Source organism: Gorilla gorilla, chromosome 11, assembly GCF_029281585.2.
Source record: "Gorilla gorilla gorilla isolate KB3781 chromosome 11, NHGRI_mGorGor1-v2.1_pri, whole genome shotgun sequence".
NCBI lineage: Eukaryota > Metazoa > Chordata > Mammalia > Primates > Hominidae > Gorilla > Gorilla gorilla.
In genome coordinates, this window is record NC_073235.2 from 76,796,485 (window position 1) to 76,811,236 (window position 14,752).

The 14,752-nt window shown below is 52.3% G+C and overlaps 1 protein-coding gene and 1 long non-coding RNA gene across 3 annotated transcripts; both read left to right on the plus strand.

The window, feature by feature from the left end:
* The first annotated feature begins 2,149 nt into the window (after positions 1-2,149).
* LOC101126834 (uncharacterized) lies at positions 2,150-6,834 on the plus strand. Of its 2 annotated transcripts, XR_008677373.2 has the most exons (3): positions 2,150-3,179; positions 4,226-4,606; positions 4,743-6,834. It is a non-coding gene; the product is annotated as an uncharacterized lncRNA (long non-coding RNA). The 2 variants fall into 2 exon arrangements; XR_174023.4 differs by lacking the exon at positions 2,150-3,179 and having other exon boundaries at positions 3,547-4,606.
* Positions 6,835-10,701: 3,867 nt separating this feature from the next.
* Positions 10,702-14,444, plus strand: SP9 (Sp9 transcription factor). Its single transcript, XM_004032816.5, has 2 exons — positions 10,702-10,861; positions 11,853-14,444. The coding sequence occupies exons 1-2, from the start codon at positions 10,841-10,843 to the stop codon at positions 13,272-13,274; spliced, it is 1,443 nt and encodes a 480-aa protein (XP_004032864.3). The 5' UTR covers positions 10,702-10,840; the 3' UTR covers positions 13,275-14,444.
* The last annotated feature ends 308 nt before the right edge of the window (positions 14,445-14,752 follow it).

Below are 14,752 nucleotides of genomic sequence, written 5' to 3' on the forward strand. Positions count from 1 at the left end.
CAAGGCTCACTGCAGCTTCGACCTCCCAGGCTCAATCTATTCTCCCATGTCAGCCTCCCCAGTAGCTGGGACCATAGGCACACACAACCATGCTCAGCTAATTTTTGTATTTTTTTATAGAGACAGGGTTTTACCATGTTGCCTAGGCTGGTCTCAAACTCCTGGGCTCAAGGGATCTGCCCTGCCTTGGCTTCCCAAAGTGCTGAGATTATAAGCTTGAGCCACTGTGCCCAGCAGATATTTTCTACAATAAAAGTTTTTAAAAAGATATCAGTAAGACTCACCTGGTAAGATTATTGTGTGGATTAAATGAGATGCTGTGTGTAAAGCACTTGGCAGAATGCCTGGTATATAATAACTGCTTAATAAATATTAGCTATTACTTTTAGAGACAAGGCCTCCTCTTCCCCTCCTGGAAAACTATGAAGGCCAGACCATGAAATGTGTGGCTGACTGGAGCAGCTAACCTTACTCCTTCCAAATCAGGCAGCTGCAGGCTGTCATTGCATTCATCCTCATCCAACCTTGCTTCTGTACTAGGCCCTGTGCTTCCCACACACACACTAAAATTCTGTTTTATAGCGGCTGTTGGCTTTGCCTTTAGTTTCACAGTAAGTTTTAGCTGGGAATGCTATTTCAGTGGAAAATGGAAGGCAAGAACTTTTTTAGCTCAACTATTAATAAGTATGGAGCACATTGTTAGGAATTTTCCTATATAGTTTTATTTAACCTTCATAACAATCCTTCAAAGTCGAAATTATTAGCTTCGTTTTAGAGAGAAGGAAACACAAGTTTCAAGACCCGCCCAAGGTCACAGGGCCTTAAGTGGTGGGCCTTAAGTGGTGGGCCTTAATTCACACCCACCTCCTGAGACCTCCAAAGGGCTTGTGCTTACCCAGGAGCCATAGTTATCAGCTCTCTTGCCTTTCTTTTCCTTATCCTAGCTTAAAAACAACTGCCATCCAGAAAAGGTTAAGTTGACATTCCTAATCAAAAGAGTCTGGACCAGACGCGGTGACTCACGCCTGTAATCCCAGCGCTTTGGGAGGCCGAGGTGGGTGGATCACGAGGTCAGGAGTTCGAGACCAGCCTGACCAAGATGGTGAAACCCGGTCTTTACTAAAAATACAAAAAATTAGCCGGGCGTGGTGCCGGGCGCCTGTAATCCCAGCTTCTCGGGAGGCTGAGGCAGGAGAATCGCTTGAACCCGGGAGGCGGAGGTCGCAGTCAGCCGAGATCACGCCACTGCACTCCAGCCTGGGCGACGGGGTGAGACTCTTCTCAAAAAAAAAAAAAAAAAAAGAGTCTGACGCCGTATTTATCTGTCTTGTAGAGGCAGAGGCAGCACTGGTTTGCAGCCCAGCGGTAAGAGGTCTGCCCAACTGATGAGGAGAGGTACAGACTTGGGAGTAGCTTGGGCCGGGCAGAGGGGAGGCTCTGAATGTAGTAATAGAGAGAAAAAGGTTTTCAGGATTGCACCGATATTTGTGTGTTATTTCCCTCTTGTTCCAAATGCTGTTCAACTTAAGGGAAGAAGAAAGCAGGGAGGGATACCTTATACGAAAACTGTTCCATTCCGAAAATTAAAAACAGCCAGCTGCCATCAAATACCAAGGGCACTTATATTCAAACTTCAGCTGTAATTTAGTTGGGAGGTTGCAATGGCACCCTAAACTGTCAAATGATTTGACCTTAGAATCCTGCTTACATAAAGTCGGACAATTCCATGCAAGGGGGGTATCTGGTTACAACTGAAGTTATTGGTTGTTTACGTCCGACTTGTCCGGGAATGGAGCAGAGAAAGAGGAACCAGAAGAAAGAGAAACTCGCGACAACAGAGTTGCCGAAAGAGAAGTGTTGGCGCCTCAAACCTGAGGATCAGCTTCTTGGGCCCCACTCCAGGGTGTCGCGGGGGTCGGGTTCTTTCCGCCGCCCCCCGAAAGATTCTCAGCTAACCCTTTCCCCGCCGAGACCAAGAGGCCCTCACTCTGACACCACTCCGGGAGCCAAGCTACTGTAAAAAGCTGATACCACCCCTCGCCGGCGCGAACCGCCCATCTCCCCAGACCCGCCCACCCCCTGCTGCGAATCCCTGACGTTCTAGCCCGGCGAAGGTCCTCTTAAATTAGGAAACAATAGCTATTTAAGAAGAAGCGCAAATAACCCGCGCTCTGCGCGCCCAATCGTGGCATTCTTGGGAGTTCCCCGCGGGCAAGGAAGCCTGCTGCTCCCCGCAGCTGCGGAGGAGAGGAGGGAGCCTGCATGCTGGGGCAGGGTGTCGCGAACTTGGGGCAACCCACCTCCAGAGCCCCGCCCCCGCTTTCCCGCCTGCCGGTGACCTGCCGAAAGGAGAACCACCCTCCTTCCTGAGGCAAATTTGGGAGGGGAGAGGTCCAGAAGCTGTAGAGTCGGGGCGCCAAGCGCCAGATTCTGCCGCTCGGAAGTCGGGGGCAGTCCCCAGTCCCGCCTCAGGCCCCCGCGCTCACAGGGCGCTCCGCCGAGGGCGCGGGCCAGGCGCGCGGTGTCGCCTCCACGAAGTCATTTACTTGCCCTGAAGGAGCTGGCCCTCGACCCCTTGGAGGGTGGAGATTCCTCCCATTCCCTCCTCCGCCTCCCCCAGGTCGGCGAAGAGACGTGGAATTGAGCTGGACCGATGATTCCGCGAGCTCTGTAATTATGCACACACTGAAATCTTCACCGTTGACTTAAGTTACTTGGCGCTGCGAGGGCTGGGGCCCTGCATATTGATTAAATGCAGCCTCTATTTACCTAAACAATAAATGTAGAGATTAGCAACGTTCACTTGATCACAATAATGGGATTGACAATTAAGGGGCAATGCATCCCAGATGTAGCGGAACCTATGGGCTGCGTGCAGCGGGCAGAGGGCTTCTCAGAGAGGGGCGCTGGGCAGTTGCGGCGGCGGAGGTAGTGCAGAGCAGGAAGCGGCGCGGAAGCACAGCGGGAGGCGGAGGGGGACGCCCAGCCTCGTCAAGGTCTTCGGCCACCCCGCCCGGGAGGCTCGAAACTGGCTTTGGGGTACCTGAATGCCCCGACTCCCAGGGAGACATCGGGAGCTCGGAGCCACTCTCCCTGTGGCGATGGCACCTGCCTCAAGGCCGTCTCGCTTGCTGATGCCTGGCCGGGAAGGAGGATGGACGCCGCTGGCATGTGCCCTGGTAAGTGTGTCTGTTTGTCATCAGTGTACATTCTGCATGTGGCAGCGGGGCGAGGGGGAGGCGCACGTGTCTAAAGTGCACGGAGCCTTCCTCTACCCCTATGTATATACCCTTCAGTCAATGTTCCAAGAAGCGGGTCAGGGCGGAGAGTATCCATCTGGACTCTGGAAGGGCGTGGGTTTGACATCGGTAGGTGTGACAGGAAAGTCCAGCCTGTCAGTTTTGGGCTCTACAGTGGCCGAAATCAAGAAAGGATGGACGTGTCGGCCCAGGGCTGGCCTGTTTCCGGATATGTCACGGGGGTGCCTCGTTCCTCGAGGGGAGTCTTAGGATGTATCTTTTTTTCTCACCCTCTCACTGAACCGTAGGGTTCTGAGAAGAGGTTCTAGGAAGGAGAGGGCTGAAAGGAACTAAGAAAAGAACCCAGGAGAGTGGAACATGGGGTAATAAAAGACAGATGAGCACAGTTGGGTGTGTGTGTGAAACCGTGATCCACCTGGAAGGGGTTCCAAACCCTGGACTAACATCGCATACTGGCTGCAAAAGACACATGCATGTTGCTTCTCTGCTCTTTCCCTCTTCTGTCTGAGCCCCATTATCAACCTGGAAGGCTTCTCATTCCACATTTAGACACAAACAAAAGGATTTGTCCCAGACACTCAAGAACAAGCCAGGACGAAGCCCTTTCCCGCCAAACCACGAAGGCCGGGAAATAAACAGCGCCTGCCCAGGCTCTGGGCGCGCGAGCCCGGGAGAGGACTTGGGTGGGAAGAGGATCTAGAAGATCGGAAGGAGGGAGAGAGGGAGGGAGAGAGGGAGGGAGTGAGAAGCTTGGAAAGAGAAGAGGGAGGAGGAAGAGGAGGGACCAGCAAGGCAGAGTTGGACCCGGGGTTCTGTTATAACCGCCCTTCCCCGCCCAGGGTCTTTCCGTCCCCTGTCCCCCTCCCCCATTTCAGAGCTGAAGGCCGACTGTGGGAGGAGGAGGTTAAACAAAGGGAATCCTCCTCCTCTGGGACGGGTGAAGTGCGTTTGTCTTCTCCTTGCAGGCTCTGGAAAAACTGGCAGGAATTTCCTTGTCGTGAGAAGATGGACGAGTGTGTCTGCAGCCGAGGAGACAACTACAAACAGACTTTGGGCAGGGAAGGCGGGCGGGCGGGGGTGGGGGTGGGGGGCGGGGGCCTGCTTTGATCGCTCCAGCTCTGTTGTAATTTTGTCTTCGCCAGATAGATTAGCTGGAACCGCCAGCCCTAGCTTGGAGTTCCGTTCCACGGAGTACCCTCCCTCCCCACCCCCCGCGTCATCTCGCGCCTGGAGCCGGGTCGCCGCTCCTTCCGAAGTCTCGCTGGAAACTTCAAGGGCTGATGGTTCTGTGTTCCTGACGTAATTAGGAGGCCACGCAGCTCTCCAACACTCGGTTAAACAAATATGTAAGTCGTCCTCCCCCTCTCTGGGGACAGACTCTAGGGAAGGAGGCAGCTGGGCCCGCTCCGGGTGGTGTCCTTGGCTAGCGGAGTGGCGTCGCTGTGACCTTCCGCCGCCCCTCGGGGCCTTGGTCTTTCTAAGCTCTTTCTTAGGAAGCGGAGAGAGGGGTAGAAAACGTGCACCTCGCCACCCACCGGACAAGCCGAGAGGACCTTGTCTTTGCTCGAAAAGTTTTCTAGATAAATCGCTCGGGTGGTTCTAAGCTATGACGAACTAGAGGCTGGGCCCGGTTCTTCTCCAGAACAGCGTGTGGATGTAAAGGAGATGAAATCGTCCTCCCCCACTGCTTTCTTTTTCTTCCCCGTATAAATCAGTCATATAATTCATTCGCATTGTTTAAGGTACATTGATCAATCTAATGGCTTGTAATAGTCTCCTAATTGCCACTTGCAGACTCCTGCAGGCTCAGATTTGAGGAGGGAAGGTTCCAGCCAAGTCCACCTTAAGCCTGAGTTTGGGCGACTACAGAATCCAGGAAGAAAATCTAGATGGCATGGTCGCTCCGGTCTCAGTTCTACAGGGGAGGGAAGAAAGGGGGTGTTAGTGGGGATATTTGCTGTTCATTTTTCCCGCAATCTCCCTTCCAAATCAGTCACTGATTAATGAGCAAAGCCCATGCCACAAGTTATAGATTACTGTGGACTGAGGATCATTTTGTTAATATCAGGCAAGAAACTTTCCTTACTTGCATCCCTGTGTCTGTATTTACAGTAAAGACTTCCTTAGTCACAAACTGATATGCTTTTAGCCATACCTTTTCTTCTTACTTACTTATTTTTAGCATCATCAGGAGTTGGGATAGTAAATAACATGGGGGAGGGGTGTGTTAAAGGGAAGGAAGGAAAAGCCATCCTTTATCCCAGAGTGTCCTGGAGGTATGCCTACACTCCTGTTTAACATCTTGTGGTTGTAGTGCCTTCTCCAAGCCCTGGATGGAGAAGGAAAGAGTTGGAAGCCTCCTCAAATCTGCCTATGAAAGGGTAAAACTGAGGAAACTGGTACCCTGGCTATGAGAAGCTGAGTAATGATCAGAATCCTCTGGCCTCTGGCTTTTCTTGATATTAGTTCAGGTCTACGTAAAAAAATTGCTTTAGTGTCTCCAAAGGTGGTTCCATTAGAGTTGGCTGAGACAATACATGTGCATCATTTTGGAAGAGATGCTCTTAAAAAGAAGAAAGCCACTACAGAATGCCACATTTGCTGAGGTCTAAGACCCTTCTGTGGTAGTCGGTGAGGGAGGGAGGAAAGTAAAACCCCAAGCTGAATAGGCCCCCTATAGTTTCCGAGTGATGCAGTAAACAAATCTATGATGCTTGTTGAATAATCTTCCAATAATTGCAGTCATTAAAATCATCACACAGTCTACAGTCACCTTCCTTCCTTTGACACACCAGTCTTTCCCTTAATTGTTAATGCATTTTTGGCTCAGATAAACACATAGAGGCAAGCTTAAAATATATGGCCCAGATACATCTAACAGCAGAAAATTAGTTGTGTAACAAACGTTTGGACTGTACTTAATAGACTAGGGGTTTTCAATTTCTTCAGCAGACCCTACAGAGGCAAGAAAGATTTGCATCTTCTACCACTGCTAAATAGCAGTGACGCCTCTGAGATACAAAAAAAAAAAAAAAAAAAAAGATGAAAGTCCCATTGGCCTATTGAATCTTCCTTGCTCTTTCATTTGCAAGGGTTGGGCTGGAATTAGGACATTATAGAACAAATATTAAAGGAAAGCTTAACAGAAACTGTGGGAGAGTTCCTCAATTTTCAATTAATTTTCTCTATCCATTTGATCTCAACAACTGGTGCTTTAAAAAATATAAATATGTGTCAACTATAAAAGATTCCCTGCTAATCAAAGGCTGTATTTCATTTTCACCCACCACTGACAAGACACCAACCGTGGAAAGGATTCACCCGACTCAACAGGCACTATGGACCTTCCTGGGCTTCCTTCTCCCTTGCTCATGGCAGGCAACATTGGTACACAAGGGCAGCTTTTTCTTTTTTTAACTCAAGTTATTAATGTATCTCCGCAACTCCCACACCGTGCTGACCTGATAATCACTGCTCTAGTGAAGATCATGCAAATGAAAAGCATAATTAATTGCACAAATGATTTAAAAAGGAGCGCTGTGGCTTTGCAAATAAATAAAGGCAGTTGGGAGGACAGGTCAGATAAATGCTTTTTATAGGCTGGGCTCCCTTCACCCCCACCCCCGCCTCCTGGTCCCGGTGGTCCAGACTTTGACTGCAGCCAGCCTGGCCAAGGCGAGCACCTTCCGTTCCTCCTCCCCTAACGCCTCCCCTTCAACCTTATTCCGGAGTCCCCCTAACTCCACCTCACCCCACCCCAACCTCACCCCACCCCAGTGGTGTATACCCGCTGCTAGACTCTGTGCTAGGTCAAAGCTCCGGGGAGACTGGGCAGCCACCTAATATTTAACCAGCTGCTACATATCCAGTTATTCAGAAAATAACTGGTCCTCCCAGTCGCCACTACGCTTCCTGGGCATCAGGAAGAAGCATTTTATCTGTGGCTATTGGACCTGTGAAGGAGGTCCAATCCTTCCGATTAGCGCTAATGACCGAATTGTTTCCCTGGCTTTGCCTGCTAAACAGAGCAACTTGAGCAGTTGCTCAGATCAAAGCTCCCGGGAGAGGCAAGATGAGAGAAACAATATTTGTTCAAAGGAAGTGAACTCTTCCCTTTAATTACCCTATTCTTCTTTATTAGGAATCGTATTGAATTTTTTTGCAAAAAAATTATGTTGATTTAACCATAGTGTATTTATGATGTAAATATATTCCAAGATGAAAACGTCACGGATCAATTGTAAAGGACCCGGATACATAATTTTAAAAAATCAGTTTCAGTGTATATGAGGTTCTCACCCCACTTTCGCTGCTCAGTCAGATTTGTTTATGCAGAATCGACATTTAATAGTGCTAATTGCACTCCAGTTAAATTGCCCTGATTGCAGAAAGGGAAGCAATTTTCGTGCTCTCTGTCTGGGTTTGGAAGAAATTGTTTTATATTCACCTCTTTATAAAGAAGTGGAGATAAGGCACCGGGGCCTTTGCACAAATTGCACTTAGGGGCTGACTGGCAGCATTCAGGCGCTATAATAGAGCATTATTTGGCCGTTTTGAATAATGTAAAGCGTTTGCTGAAAGCTATTCTCCTGAAAATTGCTTTAACTTTTAAAAGGGTGATGATTCACTCCAAACCAGGCCTTTGTTACATTGTCATTATTTCCCCAAATGTTTTAACAGTCAGCTCAACACTTTAGCATAACACATTGATCTTTGTTTAAAAACTAGATTTTTTTAGAGGATGAAAAAAATCTGTCAGACGAAAAAAATCTGGACTTCCTCCGAAAGATTTCCTTGGGGCCCCACCTTAGAGTTGAAGTGGCCCGGGTGTTTGCCTGCGTTCGTTTGGAAGATTTCCCTAACTTTTATTGTGATGCAGACGCGTGTATCTAAAGGAATATGCGAGTGCCCACGTCTAGAGTCTGACAGCTGGAACTACGGGGAAAACGGCGGGAGGGGGAGGGGAGGGGATCCGAGGGGAGGAGGAGAAGAGGAAGGCGAGCAGGGCGCCGGAGCCCGAGGTGTCTGCGAGAACTGTTTTAAATGGTTGGCTTGAAAATGTCACTAGTGCTAAGTGGCTTTTCGGATTGTCTTATTTATTACTTTGTCAGGTTTCCTTAAGGAGAGGGTGTGTTGGGGGTGGGGGAGGAGGTGGACGGGGGAAACCTCTGCGTTTCTCCTCCCCGGCTGCACAGGGTGAGTCGGAAACGCCTCGCTGCCACTTAACAATCCCTCTATTAGTAAATCTACGCGGAGACTCTATGGGAAGCCGAGAACCAGTGTCTTCTTCCAGGGCAGAAGTCACCTGTTGGGAACGGCCCCCGGGTCCCCCTGCTGGGCTTTCCGGCTCTTCTAGGCGGCCTGATTTCTCCTCAGCCCTCCACCCAGCGTCCCTCAGGGACTTTTCACACCTCCCCACCCCCATTTCCCCTACAGTCTCCCAGGGCACAGCACTTCATTGACAGCCACACGAGCCTTCTCGTTCTCTTCTCCTCTGTCCCTTCTCTTTCTCTGTCATAATTTCCTTGGTGCTTTCGCCACCTTAAACAAAAAAGAGAAAAAAATAAAATTTAAAAAAAAAACCATTCTGAGCCAAAGTATTTTAAGATGAATCCAAGAAAGCGACCCACATAGCCCTCCCCACCCACGGAGTGCGCCAAGACGCACCCAGGCTCCATCACAGGGCCGAGAGCAGCGCCACTCTGGTCGTACTTTTGGGTCAAGAGATCTTGCAAAAGAGGAGAGAAAACACGGGAGGCACAGTTCCACATCCTTGTCACTTGCACCGGCTCCGCGACAACTCGTCGTTTGCACCCGAGGGTTTGGGGTTGGTAGTTTAATTTTTTTTTTTTTCCTAAGAAGCAGGGTGTGGGTTTGGTGGGGAGTGTGCTATATTAAAACCAGTGCCCAGGTCTGCCCGAGGGCGCTGGTATTTCTGGTTCAAAAACAGCTTCTGGCTACCCTGGAGAAGAAAGAGAAAGCGGGGCTCAGAAAGAGAAAAACAAGCAGGTCAGCGGTTGCTGGGGGACTCGAAGACGCACCCTGGTCTGTTTGAGGACACCTCTTTTCACACTGACAAGGTCCAGGGAGGACTTCAGGATGCTTCCAGCCTGCAAAATGTGGAAGCGCCCACGTGTGGCCTGGTCCTCCGCCCTCTCGGGTGAAAGTCCTGGAGAGATTTCTCGGGCGCGTCCGTGAAAGCAGGGCACTAAGGGGGAGCCCACCTCTTAACACAGCGCACTTGCCCTACGGACGAGCCTCTAGGCCCTGGTGGTCTGGAATGGGAGTGGGTTGGAGCTGGGACAAGAAAACTCCACTCCAGGATGAAACGCGACATGCAAATCTTCACCGGGTTAAACAAACAGCCGAGCAAGCTGCAGCTTCAGCGGAGGTGGAGGTGGGGGCGGACGCCGCTCGCGCCGGTCTCTGTTTCCAAAGTTGTTACAGTGAGAAAATAAGCGGCTTCGTGCAGCGTGTTGTATGGGCTGATGCCTCCCACCCCCCATGCCAGCCCCCAGCAAAACCCGGCAGATAATCAGCACATCCCACTGTTTAGTCATATTTGACAACTGGGTTAACCTGGTATCTAAGCGCTGGCGAAACCGTATAAAGGGTGCCCTCAATTACCACCAGAAGCCTCTAGCGTGAGTGGCACTTGTATTACCCCCCGGGTCAGAGGCCAGAGCGACAATTAGGAAGTCACTTACACCGCTGGGGGGAAATGGCGGGATGCAGCAGGCTCCAGGCCCTCCCAACAAATCTGTGGATGTAGATCTGTACAGAGAGGCCTATTTCGCTCCTCTCGGAGGAGCTGTCCCTTCGCGCCCCCTCCCCAGTATAACTGTGAGAGTGAAATTGAATCTAGAGGAATAAGGAATTGGGTAGAAGACACACGAAAATGATAAAAATCACAAGCAAGAATGATAGATACAAGCTGAAGTTGTGTTCTGTAGGCAAAAGCCTGGACACACAAAGTGAGGGCTGACATTTCCGTCTCCACTTGGGCCCTGCTGGTGCGGGCTGTGTCTGGGTGTCTCCTCCCCTCCTGCCTCCTTTCCTACAAGTGGGGAGTCGAGTAGGACTGTCAGCCCTAACTTGCAACATCTCGGGGTGGTTTGTGTGTGGGGGGGTGCTTGTGGCTCGGTTTCATTAGTACTTAAACCTGGCTTGGTGCGTGAGTGTAAATTTTTAATTGCACTGTAATTTCTTCAGTCCCCAGCCCGCCCTCGCCCCCCCCCCCCGCAAGTATCCCCCACTACTCCCCCCCACCCCCGCGGCCCTAGCTAGCCGACTTGACTGGCACGCGCCGGGAGCCCGGGCTCGGGCCCCTCGGCGCGTCTGATTGGCTGCGGGGCAGCTCCCGTCTGCTCTGCCTGCGCCCTCATTGGGCGAGAGGCGCAGCCAGCGGCACTTCAAAGCGGGTGCTCCTCGCACTTAGGCTGAGTTTAGCCGGCGGGAGCCTGGAGTCCGCTCGGCACGAGCGCGGGGACGCGGGAGCCGCGCGGGACCCAAGCAGTTTTTCCGAGCAGCCGCCAGGCTCAGCCCCGCTCCCAGCCTCGCTGCGCAGCCAGAGACCTGCTATGGCCACGTCTATACTCGGGGTAAGTCGCAAGCGCGGCAACGCATTTGCTTGTTTTAACCGGAGTAATTTTTCGTTATGGCTTCTGGGGTCTGCGGCTCCGGAGAAACTGTTGCTGCTAGACTGCAGCTTCAGCTTCTATTAGCACTTTCCACATTTCTGGGACTGATTTTTCCCCAAGTTTTTGGAACCCAGCAGATTCCTTTGCAAGAAAAGGCCTTCTTAATCAAGTCCTTTTTCATTTGGTTTCAAAAAAAGCTAGAGGTTTCTTTTCTTCCCCTCGTGATTTATACCCCATCCCCCGCCTTGCTTTGGGGATTTTGTTGCAATTATGCGACAGTGGTGTTTCCAGAAAACAGTCTTAATCGTTTTGCAGTCCATCTAGTCACGCTAATAAACATTTACATTTCCGCGGCTCCCCAATTCGCCCGTGACTTTGAAATCTGTCTCTGGCCGCTTATCCTCGGATTATTGTTTTCATAATCGCTGTTTTTGTGTGTATGTAAACTTTAAAACCAAACGTTTTCTATTAAAAAAGAAAAGTCAAGTCGTAGCCACCCTGGGAGTGCTGCAAGTTTCGCCCGTCCCTGGCTGCTGTTTCGGCCGCCTCCGCCCTCACCCGGTGTTTGTTGTCTCTGGTCTCTGTGTTTACCTTCGCGCTTCACCCCGAAGGGCGACTTGGGGTCTTCTGGGAGAGGAGCCGGTTTACGGCGACAACCCAAGTCCGGTTGTAGGCAGGGTTGCAGCGGGGAACACGGAGGCATCTTTGATTTATAGCCTCAGCGAAGTGCAACTTTCCGGCGCCTGGACCTTCGCCCCGGTGATCGCCCCTGCCCCGCGCCCGGTGCGGCGATTCCTCCGCGGGCGCGTGGGGAGGAGGCGCGAGGCGGGGAGCCAGGACCCCCCGGGAGCAGCCGCAGGGGACGAGGCTGCTCACGGGTGCACTTTGTTTCTTCCCCCACTTCCTCTTGCCCTCCTCCTCCTTGCTCCCTCCCCCATCCCACCCACTCTAGGAAGAGCCGCGCTTCGGAACGACCCCGTTGGCCATGCTGGCGGCGACCTGCAACAAGATCGGCAACACGAGCCCGCTGACGACGCTGCCAGAGTCGAGCGCCTTCGCCAAAGGCGGCTTTCACCCCTGGAAGCGCTCCTCGTCCAGCTGCAACCTCGGCTCCAGCCTCTCGGGCTTCGCGGTGGCCACCGGGGGCCGTGGCTCGGGCGGCCTGGCGGGCGGCTCGGGCGCCGCCAACAGCGCCTTCTGCCTGGCCTCCACGTCGCCCACGTCGTCCGCCTTCAGCAGCGACTACGGCGGCCTCTTCTCCAACTCGGCGGCTGCCGCGGCGGCAGCGGCCGGGGTGTCCCCGCAGGAGGCGGGTGGCCAGTCGGCCTTCATTTCCAAGGTGCACACGACGGCAGCCGACGGCCTGTACCCGCGCGTGGGCATGGCGCACCCGTACGAGTCCTGGTACAAGTCGGGCTTCCATTCGACGCTGGCGGCCGGCGAGGTGACCAACGGCGCGGCGTCGTCGTGGTGGGACGTGCACAGCAGCCCGGGCTCGTGGCTGGAAGTGCAGAACCCCGCTGGGGGGCTCCAGAGCTCGCTGCACTCGGGCGCCCCCCAGGCCTCGCTGCACTCGCAGCTGGGCACCTACAACCCCGACTTCAGCTCGCTCACGCACTCGGCCTTCAGCTCCACGGGCCTCGGCTCCTCCGCCGCCGCCGCCTCCCACCTGCTCTCCACCAGCCAGCACCTGCTGGCCCAGGACGGCTTCAAGCCGGTGTTGCCCTCCTATTCGGACTCCAGCGCCGCCGTGGCAGCCGCCGCCGCCAGCGCCATGATATCGGGCGCCGCGGCTGCCGCCGCCGGGGGGAGCTCGGCACGCTCTGCCCGCCGCTACTCGGGCCGCGCCACCTGCGACTGCCCCAACTGCCAGGAGGCGGAGCGGCTGGGCCCGGCCGGGGCGAGCCTGCGGCGCAAGGGCCTGCACAGCTGCCACATTCCGGGCTGCGGCAAGGTGTACGGGAAGACGTCGCACCTGAAGGCGCACCTGCGCTGGCACACGGGCGAGCGGCCCTTCGTGTGCAACTGGCTCTTCTGCGGCAAGCGCTTCACGCGCTCGGACGAGCTGCAGCGGCATCTGCGGACTCACACGGGCGAGAAGCGCTTCGCCTGTCCGGTGTGCAACAAGCGCTTCATGCGCAGCGACCACCTGAGCAAACACATTAAGACGCACAACGGGGGCGGCGGGGGCAAAAAGGGCAGCGACAGTGACACGGACGCCAGCAACCTGGAGACGCCCCGTTCCGAATCCCCCGACCTCATCCTGCATGACTCCGGCGTCAGTGCCGCCCGGGCGGCGGCAGTGGCGGCGGCGGCGGCGGCGGCGGCCTCCGCGGGAGGCAAGGAAGCAGCGTCTGGCCCCAACGACTCTTAGAGGCCGGGCGAGAGGCGCGAGCACGCAAGCGAGTAGAGACACCGAGAACGAACGAGAGGTTCGGAGGGCGAGCGAGCGGGGGGCGGGAGGGCAGGGGCTTCAGTGACGCCCCCGGGGCCCGGGCTGGGCGCGAGGTGGAGCCGCTCGGGGCTCCCGGGCTGCGGTTCTGCCGCTGTGCGAGGAGCTCCCCTTCGCCTTCCGCGCCCGGATAAGAATCGAACGCGTGGTCCGGAAACAAAAGCGAACCATCCTCCGACACAAACACTTTAAAAACTGTACTCCCAGACGTACACATACACCGGAGACCTACAACCACAAGCACGCACACTCGCGCGCGCACACACATACCACTCGCCCAAACTTCTCGAGCGAAGAGCAATACATAGAAAGGCTCCCTCTTTGCCCACTGTCCACCTCCCTCCAACACCCGTCTCTTTCCTTTTCTCAAAAACAAGCCACCACCCAGCAAAGGACTGTCAGAACATTTGAAAACAAACGGGACCGATAAAAACACCCTTTGTTTGGATTATATTATATATAAAATGCTCCAAGTCCTGCCTGATATCTACTTACAATGAGACTTTTTTCCTAAAAAAGGAAGCATCAAAAGGCTTAAGGTGAGAAATTAAACTGGAAGTCTAGCGACAGTTTCTCTGTATTTCATAACATCTGTATAAATAGGGTTCAAAAGATTGTGTTCTCTTTTATTTTCTTGTAAATGTTCATTCGAATAGAGTTTTTTTGGGTGAATCCCTGAAATTCAGGGAGTTTTTTTTTAATTTTCTGATGCACTTTGTGAAAGTCAGTATATATGTAAAAGATATTTAAAATGTTGAGTTATCATTTCACTCACAAACACGTAAGTTAAGGTCATCTAAAGAAATTAAATGCGTTTATCTGTATCAAGAAAATCTCGACATCATATTTTCATTTTGGTATTATTAAAGGACTCTGAACAATACATTTCCTTTTTTAAAAATCCTGTTTCCCCCTCAATAACCTTTTCGTGAGTCGATTTTTTTTTCGGTTGGGAAAAAATTCCCTTAATGTTAGTTGTAGGTAATGTAAAGTTTATGTGGGTTATAAAAGCCATACTACATATACGTTTTTGAGAAGTCAAAATTATTTATTTGTATATCAACAACATAAATTAAATTGGGTTGTAAGGACGTGTAGTTGTATTACTTAATGTGAAGGCTCTCAAAAGGTGACATTTTAAAACTCTGGAGCGCCTAAAAAATGCAAAGGTCCTTGGCAGCTTTAATTGGGGAGGTGCCTAAACCTCTGGGAGGGGTCAGAGAAAACTCTGGTGGGTTTGTTTGTTTTTAAAAAGTGATTTAGAAACAATCTGTGAAAGGAAAACGCTTTAAAAAAAAGAAGTCTTGTAGCTCCCAAGGCCCTGTATGTTGGAAGGCAACTCAAGGGAATAAATCGCTAGAGTCAATACCCCGGAAAAGACATTTCATGCCTAAATGAAA

What these genes read in the sequence shown, in the direction of transcription:
- SP9 (XM_004032816.5), top strand. Translation starts at nt 10,841, where the DNA reads ATGGCCACGTCTATACTCGGG. An exon ending in TGGCCACGTCTATACTCGGG is followed by an intron (nt 10,862 to 11,852) that starts GTAAGTCGCAAG and finishes CACCCACTCTAG; the next exon opens with GAAGAGCCGCGCTTCGGAAC.